At 36.1% G+C, this 16,841-nt stretch overlaps 1 protein-coding gene across 5 annotated transcripts in view; it reads right to left on the bottom strand.

Annotated features, from left to right (window-relative positions):
* The window catches only part of LOC118201818 (protein PBDC1), a 48,242-nt gene extending 32,761 nt beyond the window's left edge, over positions 1–15,481 (bottom strand). Inside the window, exon 1 of one of the 5 annotated variants that reach the window (XM_085807240.1) lies at positions 15,324–15,481. Coding sequence is in view for 1 of the 5 variants with exons in the window: in XM_085807239.1 (XP_085663365.1) it covers positions 15,324–15,449 (126 nt within the window). In the remaining 4 variants the exon portion in view is untranslated. Of the gene's footprint in view, positions 1–1,536; positions 1,754–15,323 lie in introns of those variants that run through there. The other 4 variants (XM_085807241.1, XM_085807239.1, XM_085807242.1 and 1 more) reach the window with 4 other exon arrangements.
* Between the last annotated feature and the right edge of the window lie 1,360 nt (positions 15,482–16,841).

Below are 16,841 nucleotides of genomic sequence, written 5' to 3'. Positions count from 1 at the left end.
AGAAATGTATGAATATATGATTATGTGTATGCATATATGTATATATACACACACATTCGTACTTACATATATACATCCATACATGAATATACACATAATGAATGTTTTTTAATGAAACTCATAGGCCAAAAGATTACATTTAGTGTGATTTTAATTAAGAATAACTGATATGTTATTCACTATAAACACAGAAGTGGTGGCACCAGATGGCAGAATTTAGGACGAAATTTTTGGAATTTGGGGAAGCACTGAGCCGCAAAATTAAGGGATGAGACGTTTTTATGATTTAGGGAAAGCACTGGGATCCGAAGTTTAGGGGCAGTGAAAATTTAGAACTGAGGAAAGCACATTGTAGCAGAATTTAGGACCCATAGAGACTGCACCAGGCGGTATCTAACGCCGGCCCTAAATAAAGCCTTAAGTATATGTGGGAGTTTATTTATTCAGGACTCGGATTAGTTTTAAGCATGTGCAAGAAATAAATGTAGATATAATAAATAACTAAACTAATTATTAATTCAGTATGCAATAGAAGCAAGACAAAATTTAGCAAAACAACTTGGCTTTCGTCGTCACTCTTGTGATACACAGCCAATAATGTATAATGGAAGCTATTAAGCTAGGCTAAAATTATCTTTGCTGATTATAAAGCATTTCAATTAATGTAGCAGACTGCGCTTCTCCCTGATCTTCTAATTTGATCCAGCTTATTATTTTTTGCAGACTGTTATTATTACGGCAATTTTATAAAAACTAAGATTGAACTTTTGATTATGTCAAAAAGAGTTTCCAATTCTGGAGTTGCCAAAGGATCTACAAAGCGAAACCATGTTTTGATGTCCATTAAAGAAAAAAGTGGAATTGCTGGAAAAAATGGATAAAGGCATATCCGTCTCAAAATTATGCAAGGAGTATGCCATTGAAAAGTCCACTGTATATGACACAAGAAAAAGGAACTTTCTGAATTTTTTGTGGAAGCACCTTAAACAACTTACATTGATAGAAATGTTTAATAAAGTAAATAAATATTAAGCTTTTTTTTTAGTAAATTTTGATACCCTTTAGATCATAATTGTTCTTTATTTCATACATTACGATTTCACATTTTCAATTGTATAATTTCTGCATGCCATCTTACCAGATTTAAATTGATGATCTATTATCTGGGTGAGTGAGTGATTATGGCGCAAAAACCAGAGATGATTATGACGCGCCAAACAAAAGATGAGATGATTACAATTGATGACATTAAAATTCAATAAATAAAAACAAGTAGATAAATGTACCAAATCCAGAGGATGAAGTCATATAAAAACAAGTTAAAAGCACATATTAACATTCAAGACACAGTCTTCAAAACAAATTACATTTGGTAATAAAAGCCAATCTCTTTTAAATAATAAAATAAATTAGAATTGACCTCTCTTCCAATTAAACGGTCGAGAGGTAAGTCACAGCTATTAAAATATTTCTGGCGAAGACTATTAAAACATTGACACTCAATTAAAATATGACGAACAGATAAACAAACATTACAATTAAAACAAACAGGCTCATTTTCAGCTTTAAGAAGATAGCTATGTGTGACTCTGGTATGACCAATTCTGAGTCGAGTCAAAAGAACGTCCTCTTTACGATTTCCAGCAAAATCCCAATGCTCAATTCTAGGTTTGATGTTTCTCAACTTGTTGTGATGCTGAACATCCCAAATTTGCTGCCATTTTTTTCGTATCTTTCCCTTGATGACACAGCAGATGTCTCTAAAAGGGATAAGGCGACTGGACAGTTCGACAGCAGATTTTGCCGCGATGTCTGCAAGCTCGTTTCCCTTTATTCCCGTATGCCCGGGAACCCAGCAGTACAGGATTTCATATCCTCGTATCATTAAATTTCTATGAATTTTGAGAACATCCACTACCACAGGATTCTGAGCGTTGGGAAAAGCTTCCAAGGATTTAAGAGCACTATACGAGTCTGTGTAAACTATGAACTTTTTGTGGCAGAGCTTTGGGATGTACAAAAGAGCATAATATATTGCAGTTAGTTCAGATGTTAGGACAGAGAAAGCATGGTGCAGGCATCTGCCCTCTATGTAATTTTCAAATACAAAAGCCATCCCGACATGATCATTTGACTTTGATCCATCTGTGTATATCGGATAATAACTGCTATATTTGTGCCTGTGCTCAGCGAAAAGTTGTCTGTAAACGATCTCGTTAGTGCTCGCCTTTACGTGATGTTTAAAAACATCAAGAAGCTGGATCCGTGAATTTTCCCAAGGTGGAATTTCAAAATTCTGTACTGCTTGGGGGTGCATATCAGAGAGGGAGAGTTCCTCAATGACAGGGCGAACTCTTAAAGGGAAAGTAGGAACACAGGATGGACGTGTTTCAAATAATGTGTTACACTCATTATCAAGTAAGCACAGCTTATTGGGATGTTCAGGTTGAGATAGAGTATTAAAATATTGCAAAAGGGACAATTGCTCACGCCTCAGATGAAGTGATGGTTCGTTACAGTCAACATATAGGCTCTGCACAGGAGAAGTCCTGAAAGCTCCTGAACAAATCCGCAGACCTTGATGGTGAACAGGATCCAGTTTTAACAAAACAGATGAGCGAGCGGATCCATAAACAACTGAGCCATAGTCCAGTTTAGAGCGGATAAGCGCTCTGTAAATGCGAAGCATGGAGCAACGCTCTGCACCCCAGGAGGTGTTCGCCAACACTTTTAAAATATTTAGTGTTTTTAGACACTTCTTTCTCAGGTTTAAAACATGAGAAAGGAAAGTCAATTTTCGGTCGAACGTCACTCCTAAAAATTTTACTTCAGGCGCAACTGGAATAATTGTACCATTCAAGTATAACTCAGGTTCAGGATGGAGACCTCGCTTCCTACAAAAGTGCACGCAGACAGTTTTCTGTTTCGAAAATGTAAATCCCTGTTTGTCTGACCATTCTTGGATCTTAATCAGAGCCATCTGCAGTTGCCTCTCTACATATCTCATGTCTGCTCCTCGACAGCTAATCTGCAGATCATCAACATATAGAGATCCCAAGATGGTGGGAGGAAGTTCTTTTAGTACAGAATTTATTTTTAAACTAAACAGGGTTACACTGAGCACACAGCCTTGAGGCACACCCTCTTCCTGTTCAAAAACATCCGAAAAAACAGAGCCAATTCTTACTTGAAAAGTTCTAGTGTTCAAGAAATTTTGAATGAAAATTGGTAGGTTGCCGCGCAAGCCACTCTCGTGAAGATCCCGGAGTATACCGTATCTCCATGCCTTATCATAAGCTTTTTCAATGTCGAAGAATATCGAGACAAGGTGGCTTCTTCTTACAAATGCTTTTCGAATAGATGTCTCTAAGAGGAGCATGTTATCTACAGTTGTTCTTCCCTTTCGAAAACCACTCTGATAAGGCGATATAATATCATTCTTTTCCAAGAAGTAGACTAGGCGGCTGTTTACCATCTTTTCAAACAGTTTGCAAACACAGCTGGTAAGGGCAATTGGCCGATAGTTCGAGGGATTCCTCGGGTCTTTCCCTGGCTTCGCAATAGGAATGACAGTAGCTCTCCTCCATGCACTGGGAAATGTACGCTCCTTCCACACTCTATTGTAAAGTGTGAGAAGGGCACTCAGTGACTTACAGGACAGATGCTTTAGCATTTCATAATACACGCCATCCAGACCCGGACAAGACCTATGTGTTTGCAACAAAGCTCTCTTTAGTTCAACCATAGTAAAGTCTCTATTGTACGACTCAAAGTTGGAAGAGTTGAAAGCGATGGGATTTTTCTCAGAGCGTTGCTTGATAGAAAGAAATGCAGGTGAGTAATTTCGGCTGGAAGAAACGGCAGCAAATGTCTCACCAATTGTATTTGCAATTTCTTCTATGGAGCTAATCACTCGGCCATCTTTTTCCAGAAAGGAAAGTGAGTGGTCTTTGTACATTCCGCATGCTTTTCGAACTCTTTCCCAAACCCGCTTACTAGGCGTAGAGGATGTTATTGAGGACACATGTGAAATCCAGGAATCCCTCTGGCTCTGCCTTCTTACTTTCCGTGCATTTGCTTTGGCTCTTTTAAAAGCTATGAGGTTTCGCAGAGTAGGATATCTACGAAAAATACCCCATGCTTTTTTCTGTTTTTTCAGTGCTTCATGACAGTCGCGATCCCACCATGGTTTCGAATATTTTAGTGTTTTTCCTGATGTTCTAGGAATCGAAAGCATAGCTGCCTGAATAATAGTATTAGTAACAGCTTCAACAGCGTCATCGATATGCACACCTTCTACCATTTCCTCTGTCAGCTCTGCAACGGAAGAGAAGAGTTCCCAGTCTGCCCTGTCCAGGATAAAACGAGGGACTCTCGACACGGGGTTTGCTCCTCTTCGTGCAAGAGACACAAAAATAGGATAATGATCGCTGTTGTACAGGTCATTTCCGACACTAAAAGTGCAAAATGGCAACAGAGATGGTGAACAGATGGCAAGATCGAGAGCGTGGAATGTCCTTGAAGGCTCATGGAAGTACGTATCTTGCCCATTATTTAGGAGACAAAGGCTATGATCTTCGATCATCTGCTCTATTTGTCTTCCTCGGCAATTTGTATCTTTACTTCCCCAGAGTGGACTATGGCCGTTAAAATCTCCTATTATGATAAAAGGCTCAGGCAGCTGCTCTATTAGATTATTTAAATCTTGCTGATAAATGTGCTCATTTGGAGGCAAATACAAAGAAACAAATGAAACAATAATATCAAAATTTATTTGAGTAGCGACAACTTGGAGGGATGTCGTCAAAGGAAGTACATTTGAGGGATAATCCAGTGAGGAGAGGAGACCTACACCTCCACTGGCACGCTCACCTGCAATGTTATCCTTCCTGACGAAAGAAAACCTCCGAAGTTTTGCATGGTGTTCAGGTTTCAAATTTGTTTCCTGTATTGCTAAGCACACAGGATGATACACATTTATTATAGGTTTGATGTCAAGGAAATTTCGGTGGAAACCGCGACAGTTCCATGACATGAGGGTGGCCATTATGAATGGTTTTTGTTTTTTCTGTGCTGTTCTTTTGTTTTTCGTGGAAGTAGATGCCTGGGAACTTCTAGACCCTCTTCTACTTCCATAAAGTCTGAATCCGCAGATTCAGAAATCATCTCATCAAAAGAGCTATTGCTGTGACTTCTATTTTTATTGGATATTTTATGTGTAGAAGTTTTGGGCTTACTTTGAATAACTGTTTCTTTCTTTTGTACTATATGGGTTGCATTTTCTTTTTGCTTGTTGGATGTAGACGGATGGGTTTTATTTGCTAGGGTCTGTGTGCCTATTGATGTTTGGGTGGCGACTGTACGAGATGATTTTACAGCACTGGCGTATGATGTATTTGGTCGAAGCTGTGTGCTCTGGACTAATCTTCTGGCTTCGGCATATGAGATGTTCCTCGTAAACTTTGCAGTCTGCACTTCTTTTTCCAATTTCCATTTTGGGCAGAGGCGTGAAAATGCTGGGTGCTCACCCTTGCAATTTATACAAAGAGGCGCAGCCGTACAATTTTCAGAATCGTGGCCAATCTGTGAGCATCGGGCGCATGTAAGGCTGCCACGACAAGACGTCTTAGAATGGCCGAAACGCTGGCATTGGAAACATCGCATAGGGTTTGGAATATAAGGTCTTACAGGAATATTTAGATATCCGGCCTTAATATTCTTAGGCAGATCAGGCGTGTTGAAGGTAAGGATCACGTGTTTCGTGTCTATCAACTTACCTTCTTTACGCATCTTGATCCGCCTTACACCGCAGACATTTTGTTCGGAGAGCTCAGAAGCGATCTCTTCTTCAGAAACATACAGAAGGTCGAATTCTGAGATTACACCCCGACAATAGTTGAGTGACTTATGTGGTGTTACAGTCACATTCGCTTGCCCAAGTTTAGTTATCTGAAGTAAAGAAGCAGACTGGGTGGCTGAGGTTGTATCAATAAGCAGGTCTCCGGAGCGGAGACGCTTTATATTTCTCGGCTCACCAATACAGGACTGGATGTATTTGTTTATTACGAAAGGAGACATCTTATGCATTTCGCCAGAAGGACTAGAGATGACTAGGAAACGGGGAATATTGTTATGATTTTTTTCATTTGTATCTGTACGTAATTTTTTTGCAGTAGACTTTTCAGAAGTAGGTTGAGTGAGAGGTTGAGTGAGTGGTTGAGTGAGTGGTTTAGCAGTAGACGTTTCAGAAATAGGTTGAATGACTGGTTTAACAGTAGATGTTTCAGAACTAGGTTGAGTGACTGGTTTAGGAGTAGAAGTTTCAGAACTAGGTTGAGTGACAGGAGTGATTTGAGTGACTTGAGTGACAGGATTGACTTGAGTGACTGGAGTTACCTCGAAATCTTTTATTAAGTAAATATGAGAAGCCATAGTGAAAGAATAAAGATTCGGGTCCGACGGCCCCGCCCACCACGGAGCCCAACAAGGGAACACAGATTCCTGTGTTAGGGCTAGCCGGACCTATACGCAAACTGAAGCCCCACAGTCGGCTTTCCCGAAAGCAGGTACTCCCGAGAGCTTGACCCCAAGCCACTGACACAAGGACTAGTGACCAGCCGATTGACACCCGTGAGGACGACTAAGGTGCCTCCCGTTTAGCTGAAGCAGAGGCCAAAGCAGTGTGTTGGGGACAGTACCTCGCCCCTCAACTACCAGGACCCTCCTTTCCAGCGACACGGGTCTCCACGCACGGCAAACACGTGGGCAGTTTTCTCCCCACTTGAAAACTAGAAACAAGGTCTGTTCCAGCCTCTCGTGACGAGCCCCAAACTCCGTAGAGAGAAACCACAAGGGAGAAGGGAAGGGAAAAAGATCCAGCCAAGAGGAGAGGAGACGGAAAAGAGGATAGATCACTGGGGCTCCAGGATCGTGACACCCGTCTCACCAAGAAGATGATCCCCTGAAGGGCTAGGGTACCTCGGGATTGCCACACCCGTACTCACAAAAGTGAGCCCCCTGAGGGAGATCTATTATCTGGAAAAATCCCAAATCCGGAATCGCCAAAGTCCCGACCAGTCCGGATTTTGGACTTTGTATTGTATTTATTAAGAGAGAATGAGCGTTACTCAACCATGGGAAACAATTACATTCTTTTTTTTTTTTTTTTTTTTTTTTTGAATTTTAAATAACAGTTCAATTTACAGAACTAGTTTACAATGAGAGGGGGGGAAAGCTATGCAGAACTAAATTATATTACAAGATTTAATGATGAAAATTCAATTCAAAATAGAGAAAATAAATATTAAGCCATATTTATTATATTCACTTAGCACCTAAAAATAAATACAATTGATTTTTCCACTCATATTAATATTTAAATAATTTAACTTAAATCAAAATTCTGAACATTTTCTAAATTCTCATTGTATAACAGTTTTCCCTTAACAGATATTGCAAGCAAAGTATTTTTAAGTAAAAATAAGTAAAAAAAAGAACTTTTCTGAAATCAGAAGACAGGAAATTGCTTCATGCAATCATTCTTTAACAGTAAAAGCTAAACTAACCGGCATACTTGGAAATTGCCGGATATCTGAAAATTCCGGATGGTCAAGCGTAACTGGTAAAAGAGGAAGTGGGATAAATTATAGCCATTCTTCAGATTTTTCAGCTAAATAATGCTTTTGACATTTCGATATGTGCATCATATAAAAAATAGCCCAATGGAACTGAAAAATAATCTGCTTAGCAATCACAGTAAAACTCTTTTATCTCAGTGAAATATCGCAAGCGTTATTGTGCAATATGTGCACCTTAATTCTTCCACACGCGATATTACGCAACTGGAATCAACAGCTGCCGGTATTCGGAGAATAAATAACTAAATAAAGGAAAACGTCCCTTTGCTTCGTCCGGTTTTCACTGTCACACTCCCATGTGACATAATTATCATTGAGCAGGATACGTTGCGCTCCAAGCAATATCCCTGGCATATTCATATCGATTAATAAAGAGATTTGCCAATCTGGGGTGTTTTTTTCATTCTAATTTTGAACAGAATGCGGTTAATTTCTGGAATAGAATCATTCTTCGCTTGGGTTGGTAGACCGCAGATCTTTTAGTCGTATTCAATCCAGGTCGGAAAGTGACAAAAAAAAAAGTCCATTGCTTGCTTTCCTGCGAACTGTAACGGTTTCAATATTCGAGAGTTTGCGGAAAAAGGAGAACCACCAACTTCCATACTATATAATGCAATGGCCAAAAAAAAAAAAAAATTATTTTGACTATTCAATTACTTTCACTTTATTTGTGCCATTATGTATATTATTCCTTAGAAAACTAATCTGTGTTAAAACACACTTACCCATTTTTGAAGTTTATCTATATTTCAGCAGTTATTGCAAATATATTATTATAAATATTCATATATATGCTCATAATATAAGTACAGTCAAAAGTTTTTAATCCGGACTCGTCGGAACTTTGGCAATTCCAGATTATCGATCATCAGTTTAAATCTGGTAAGATGGCATGCAGAAATTATAAAATTAAAAATATGAAACCGTAATTTATGAAATAAAGAACAATTATGATCTAAAGGGTATCAAAATTTACAAAAAAAAAAGGTTAATATTTATTTGTTTACTTTATTAAACATTTCTTTCAATGTAAGTTGTTTAAGTTGCTTCGTTTTATGTGATAATACCATAATTTCCGGAAGAAACGCCGCAGCGTTTACGTGTTTAAAACTTAAATTTTCAGCGGATGCGGCGTTTAGGTGCACTAAAAATAAAATATTTCCTATGATGGTCATTGTACATAGTTTGGATGGCCTTGTCATTGTGCATAGACTGGTGCTGTTCCCACACAAAAGACCACTCACTTGCTTTTTGCGAACATTATTTTGTCTACGTTCTTTCCCTTGAACGGACCTACGTGCCTTATTCACCCTAAACGAGATCTCAGAACAATAACATTCTTCCCCCTTTCAAATCAACATTCTCATCAGTTCGAATAGTCTCTCTCCTCTGCCATTCGATGAATCTTCCAGGACCCATCCTCTCCCCACCCCTGCCTTTTCTGCAATTTTTTTCAAAGGCGGACACGATTCCACCTGCTTCGCAATAACGAACTCTGACGTATTTCCCCTTCAGCATGAATGGATTTTTCTTGGCATTCTGCCAGATACAGATCCCATCAGTTTGGGTACAAGTACTTGTTGGATAGTTTTTAAGACTAGCGTCTATATCCCAAAACGGCAGCCTATGAGAGAGACAATTCTATTATTTTCATCGGGGAGTAGGGGAGTTAGAATGGTTTTCTGAGGAATGCAACGCCAGTGGACTATATGTTTGCTTACATTTGGAAGTTCAAAAAATTGCTAATGTGGATTGCCTTAGTTTCTACGGTTACTTAAGGGAAATATTAGGCAGTTTTTTCGGTTTGCTGATAGAGGGCAAATAGACAATTTACCTTTATAATCCGCGTTTATCTATTTAAACTTCAGAAGATTTAAGATGAAGAGAATATATTTAACACAACAGAACGCAAGCTTAAGACTTGTAAATCTTTTAAAAAACAATATATCGATAATTAAAAATATTATTTATAGTGCATTATTAAAAACTTAACTGGTATGTCATATATCAGGACTTGAGTTTTTGCAACTATACGGCCCACGACGATGTCACGCGCAATTTAATAATCTATTGCAGCGTTTACGCTGATGCGGCGTTTCTGTGTAATTTAAATTTTTTTCCCGCCATTTTTCTCGAGTGCAGCATTTACGCTGATGCGGCCTTTCTTCCGGAAATTACGGTACTTTCTCTTTAATTCTATAAACAGACATGATTTCTTGTTCAGTTACAAAGTTCCACTGTTTAAGTCCTATAATTGCTGTGTCGAGAATACCGACTAATTTGTCAATCGAAACTTTTTCGTTTTCAATAACCTCTGTCACTTTCTTCACTCTCGGAAGTGAATTATAATGACGAGGAATTTGATTTAAATCATATCAAAGACGGAATACATCGAGATGAAATACTACAGTTAGTAAGGAATTATAAGCTGAATAAAATAAAAACATCTGCTCTGAAGATAAGGATAGTGGTGACAGATAAACTTCCAGTTCATTGCGAGCCGCAACGACAAAAAAAAAAAAAAAGAAAAAAAGAAAAAAAAAAAAGAAAAAAAAAAAAAAGGCACTAAAAACAAAAAAAACAAAAAAATGAGTGCTTTAGAGAAAAAGTAAACACCTATAAGGGCTTTTATATTTTATTTTCAAATATAAGGACCTTATAAGCACTTATAAGGACCACTACGAACTCCATATATACTAATTCTAAAGAAGATTCAAGAGAAATTCACAGCTCTCGATGCCAAGACGTTAGTAAAATAAGTAAGTAAATAAAAATATAATTTATTTTACATAAATTACAGTAATATTGTATAAAAAAAGTAATACTTAATACACATAGCTATACCATGATACAGTATTTAAAGAATCGAAAAGAAACTCAAAGGAACAGCTCTGAGTAAGTGAAAAGAGCAATCAAACAAGACTTCGCAGGAGCCAGATTTGAAACAGCAAATAATGAAGACTCTGTCAAAATCAGATCCATAGCTAGATCAGGAGCATATGAATAATCACGACTCCAAAGGACCCAGGTCTGTCACAGCAGCACAGCGCTGATAGCTGGGAATCCGAGGAACTGGTTCCTATAATCTACGCACTTTAAATAGATCCTCGCACCGTCAGATGGGAGGGAACACCCATTTGCAAACAGGGGTGATCAGTTTCTTTGAGATGTGTTGGTTTATTTAATGTTTTGATTTTTAAACACTAGCTTAAATACAAGCAAGCCAAAAGCACATATATACGCATACATAACATGCATATACACATAAAAAATAGATCAGAGAAGTTTCCAGTAAAATAATAAAGGAAAGACTGCTAGTGTTTACATTAAAATTTTTTGGAAGGCTTCCCAACAATAGCTCTCGCTAAACTGTTAAAGAACTGTCGTTCTATTTTTGCCACAGCTGCGAGTTCAGTAAAGTAAATCAATTCTGGAACAGACCGTCCATCTCTAATGCATGGTTGAAAATGCTTCCCTGGCATGATAGTGACAACACAAAAAGGTTAGAGTTTATTTACGGGTGCCCCTTGGATTATCACTAAGTTTTTGTTTCATTTATTGCCATGTTTTTGTTTTATTTATGAAAACCCCGAGTAGTTGAATGTTATGAAAACCCTATTATGACACAATTGGTTGCATGATTGCGGTCAACTTGAATCATGGGAATAGATATGGAAAGTATGCATCGGATTTTCGATAAGTACGTTTTGTGGTTTACACCGCAAAATGAATGAATGAATGTGGTAAGATTAATTTGAAGTTCTGTACGATTTAGAACAAAAGGGAAAAAAGCATTAATTGATGGTGTGTAAATGAAGGTTTACTTAGTAGCCATTATTGTGTCCTGTCTGTAGGAAGGACCTGTTTGTATGGTCAAACGTCGGACAATATTGGCACTACGGAGGGTATTTTTGACTTATTTTTGTGAATTTATGTGGCGATGCCCAGTATACAGATGCTAGTTCAGATAATTTTGGTAAGTTTTCAGATGCTGTTAAGGAATTTTGTTTGACTGAACACTTGTAAATTCGTAAATAAGGTAAGTGGATATTTCCTTTGTATAGTGCTAAGATGAATTTCCCTTTTTACATTATCTCAGTGCTTGATTTAAAATGCAGTTTAATGAGATCATATATTTTTTGCCGGCTGCTCCTTTGACTAGGGAGTGCACAATGCCTAGTTTGTGCAATTCTCTAAATTTTTTCAAGTCAAAATAGGTCAATGTGTACATGGATACCGAGATTGAGCAATACTTGTTATTTTGGATTTGTGTAGCCAAAATAACAAGTCAAAGAACTGCACAAACTCAATGTCCATTTACCGCCGAACATATTTTTACCCGCAAAACATACAAAGGAAGAACACAAACAGGGTGAGAAGACATATTTATTATGCTTAGTACAATAGAAATCATGAAATAAGAACAAAAACAGAAAACGATCAGCATCATCAAAGAAGGTGTTCAAAATTACGACCTCAGACCGTGATGCAGGCCTTACATCTCTGGTGCACAGAAGATGCATGATGCATCCTGCATCGTAGTCCAGGATTGCTATTTTGAACATCTTCTTTGATGACAATTATTGTTTGTTTCTGTTCTTATTTCTTAGTTTCTGCTGTACTAAGCATAATAAACACATTTTTTATCCCTGTATGTATCTTGTAATTTGTATCATCACTAACACGCCAGGAAAGCGTTTCCAACCATGCACTGCTATGTGATTTTCAATCGTCTAGGTGTACTCTATCTCTTCTGAAAGTTTGAAACCGATTATATACAGATGCATACCTGAATACATTTTATGCATGTTTATTAATATGTTCACATACATAAATTCACTACAATTTAACTATCGATGCAGTTACACAAGCAATTAGAATGACCAAACGTATTATTCAGCCCGTTTTCCACGACATATTCACCACTAGACCATTATATCCAGAAAATGCACTCAATTAACAATAAATTTTCTAAACAGCATATTAATTCGGTGAATCTTTACATTATGGTAACTTGGCGATTTTTTGGCGACCAACCCTGCTACAGCAACCTGCTAGTTTTGTTTTGGACGCCATTTTGTTTTCACGAACTAGAGGCATTTTTTTTTTTTTTTCCTCTTAACATTTTTTCCAACAATCTGCTAGCCGAATTATGCTTATAATAGAACTTTTATGGAAAAAAAAATGATTAATTACGACGAAGATTAGGTGCGAAATTGAGAGTGCCTGCTTGCCGCGTTTTTAAGAATTGCACATACACGGTACCCATGTGCACGTCGACCTATTTTCTCTTAAAAAAAACATCCCAGAATTGCACAAAAATGGCATTGCGCACACTCTTGACTTTATCTATGTACACATCGACCTATTTTCACTTAAAAAGTCAAAGAAAATTGACAAAAATCCAGTTCTTCTTACTCTTGTAAAAAGCGCCAAACAAATAAGTGGACGATTCTGCACTTTAGCAGCGAAAATTGTTTCTAAGTGCTTATTAGCTAAAATCACGATCAGAATTTTCTGGAAAATGTCACATTACATGTCTCGATCTCTCATTTCTCTGAGACAAAATAATCTGTGATTCGAACTGTGTACTTCTCAGATTATTGCTAAAGTCCTAGCTAGTAACCTTTACCGCCTTACCAAAATGTCGCCAAACTACCTGTTGCCATATTCTAAAACTGGCTCAGATTCACATTACATCTACGGAAAACTACTAAAACTCCCATATAGCCAGCCTGAACTACCACTGTTCAGTGGCTATCACTGCACCACTAGTGGATTCCAATGACTGTTCGAATTTTTCACAGAAATCATCATTTAGGATGATTGTTGTATTATTACCATTGGTACAAAATTTACTCATTATGATAATTTAATTTTAGCTTTTAAATTATAATCATAAATTACTTGTAATAAATTGAGGGATTAAAAAATACACACTTCTTAATATTTTTACCATTTACAATATTTAATCATAAAAAATATTTCTAACACTGGTACAAAACTTGCCCATTATAATTGAATTTGATTTTCTTCACTTTGAAATATTTTTTTTATTTTATTTTAATAACAGAATCTAAGAAACTAAAGTAACATATATTAGTTTGAAATGCATTTATTAACCTTTTGTAAATTTCATTATTCATAAACATAAAAATTAACCTTTTGTAAATTTAAAATATTAGCTAAGTACTAATATAATAAAATATAAATATAAACTAACTACTTAAAATATTAATGTTTAATACATTATATTTTGTAATTAAAAATATTAACATTTTGTAAATTTCATTACTCATAACATAATAATTGTCATAAATTCATTTACAGTAGTGTTTCAAGAATTTATCATTGCAGTACTAGAAATATTGAAAATTAGAGAAAGATTGTTTATTCTGATTAAGAACTTATTTTTTAGGGTTGTTATTTAGTCTAGATCGGGTTTTGTTGACAATCCGCCATTTTTTTCTGATCTTCAAAATCGGGTCTACCTTGGCGACCGAAGTTATCTTGCCACAAGTGGTTGACTGAGTCGTAAGCACAAAGTGTGCCTTCTATTCTGTACATCTAAACTTTATAATAGAATAAAAGTATATCTTAACTTAATAAGAATATATCTAAACTTTATGATAATAACACTTAAAGACATTGAAATCAGTATCTAAGTGCTTGCCATGTAGTCAAATTTTTATATATAAATTGTACTCTTACTTTTATTATAGAGTTTTTATTACAAAAAATTCAGATTTCTATTAGATAAAATGTTTAAGTAATGTAGAAAATTTGCATAAAATTTAAAATAAAAAGTCGACTGCTGTGTCAACATACTATTAATAAAAGTAATAATACTCAGTGAAGGTTATACAGCTGTTAGGTTGTAAGATTTACAAAATTTGGGAACTCTAAATTATAAGCAATATATTCCATAATCTAAGCAACATTATATTTTTTATAGTCAGGCAAATTATGAAAATGTTATAAAAGCAATAATGAAACCTGACTTTGGTCCTGATTTGAACCTATGAATTCATGCAATTACACATCCCTATAGTTCTAATATGAGGTAAATAAGTATTTTTAGACCATGGTAATTTTGATCTCCTTAGCAAAGGAAACACCAAGAGTTTACTTCATGCTACTGAAAATGTGTTTTCTTCCCCCTTGTGGGTTTTAGTTATAATAATATGCAGAGTTGACATATGAAAAAAATGTCAAGACTCATGTGATGTAATATTAAAAGCACCAGTTTTAACTATCAAAAATTCGGCTTTTCAAAAAATATTTTAAATGTTGTGCTTTCCTAAGACAAAAGTAACTAAGAAAAACACACAATTTATCCCTCCTGCCATCAAAGCTCTGATACCTATCAAATTCGTTAAAGTTACGTGGACAGAAATGGCGGCATGTTTGAAGCTCAGTATTTAGGGTTACCAAGGTTATCATAATTTTTCATTTATCGCTCCAAAATGTCGCCAAAAAGGACTAATACTAAAGCTGTGCCCTATTTTTTTAACAACTATTTCACAGAAGAATACATGTACACACAAGAGAAACAAAATACGAAGTGCGACGCCTTAGTGCCACTAGTAAAAACAAAAAGCAATCAGGAGGAAAAAAGAACAATATACAATAAAGAATCTGAGCAACAATTTGCATAACACATATACAAAATTACACATTAATAACATTTAGGATCGCCCTTGGCCGTTTCCTGAAATTGGGGTCCCTAGTATCATAACAATCAAGGAGGTTAGAATACATGGAGATGCCCTGCGCGCAGTCCAAGTGAAGCCAAAAAGTGGGGGAAAGCATACCCTTAGTAGTCGTGGCTTTAGAAAGATTGACGAGCTTTTCAGCCAATGAGGCAGAACCTAGCCACACCCAGTTTCGTAAATTAAAGACCGTGGATTCTTCGCGCGCTTTTTCCTTCACTTTTTCCCTCCATTTCATTTTATTTCTACATTTTCTATCATCTTGTAGACGGCTGCAATATTGTTCCGAGAAGCAATTTTTATTCCTGCCAAAATGGTAAATTCCTGCGTCGCTTTCGGCTGTACAAATAGAAGAATAGCAGGATCCGGTATTACATTTCACAGGTAAATATTCTTTTAACATATATACTATCATTTATTTAATTATACTTTGCTCAAAGTTAGATAAAAATTTGCTGTGCATGTTTAAAACATATCCAAGGAAACGGCTGCAAGTGCTGATAATTGTATCAATTCTAATGATTATCAGGTTATGCAGAGGGAAAATATATGTACAAAGGGACTGATTCCATTAAAATGAGTTAAATGAGAAATGCATTATGTAATTACATGCTGTCATTAATGAATGCTAGCAATAAAGGTATTGTGAAAATAAATAAATAAATAAATACTCAAACCATTAATTGATTATATTTTAGTTATTCTAAATATATACAGGTATAATTCTCAATTTTCCATGTTAGAAATACTACTTACGTTTTGAAAAATATTAAATTGCATGAACAATGATAAAAAATAATATTTAAATTCTGCATTGTTATTTTTAAAACTCCCACAAATTTCACCCCAAATTAAATCCTGTTATTAAATATTTACTTGAACAGAAAATAAAATTAAATACATAAAATATAACTTGTAATATAATATGATCACACCTTTAAAATAACGCGTTTTCTTTTCCACGATGAGCTGACCACTTCCCCTTCCCTTGTTTACTTACCGTTTTGCTTTTACAACTCAGTTAATTACGAGTATAATACTCAAACCATTAATTGAAGAAAAATCTGAGAATTATAGATGTTTCTTCGCGCACGTCACACCGAGAAAATACTCAAACTCTTTTCTGACGGCTTTTCAAACGCACATTTCAATTATTCTACTTATTTATGCATGTTAAAAAAACAGTATTTTATATGGAAATGAAATTCGAAATGTAGACATTATTTCAATGTAACCATTCAGTACCTTATAACCCTCTCACGTCTTCACATAAGAAATCAGAAAACACACTCAAAACTTCAAACAAGCTGACGTTTAACCTCACTTCACATAGTAAGGGAAGCGTTTTCTTGCCCTCACGAGGCGTGGCTTATTTGCTTTCCCCGGCTTCACTCTCCTCGTATTGCAACAGCAGAGACGCCATCTCCATGTATTCTAACCTCCTTGATAACAATAGTTAACAACCATACAGACACTAACTGGATGAGAAAAT

The sequence above is a fragment of the Stegodyphus dumicola genome, chromosome X1 (assembly GCF_044657685.1).
Source record: "Stegodyphus dumicola isolate Sdum_Otavi_A_Nest chromosome X1, ASM4465768v1".
NCBI lineage: Eukaryota > Metazoa > Arthropoda > Arachnida > Araneae > Eresidae > Stegodyphus > Stegodyphus dumicola.
The sequence above is the reverse complement of the archived record's forward strand: the minus strand, read 5'-3'. Positions and strand labels throughout refer to the sequence as shown.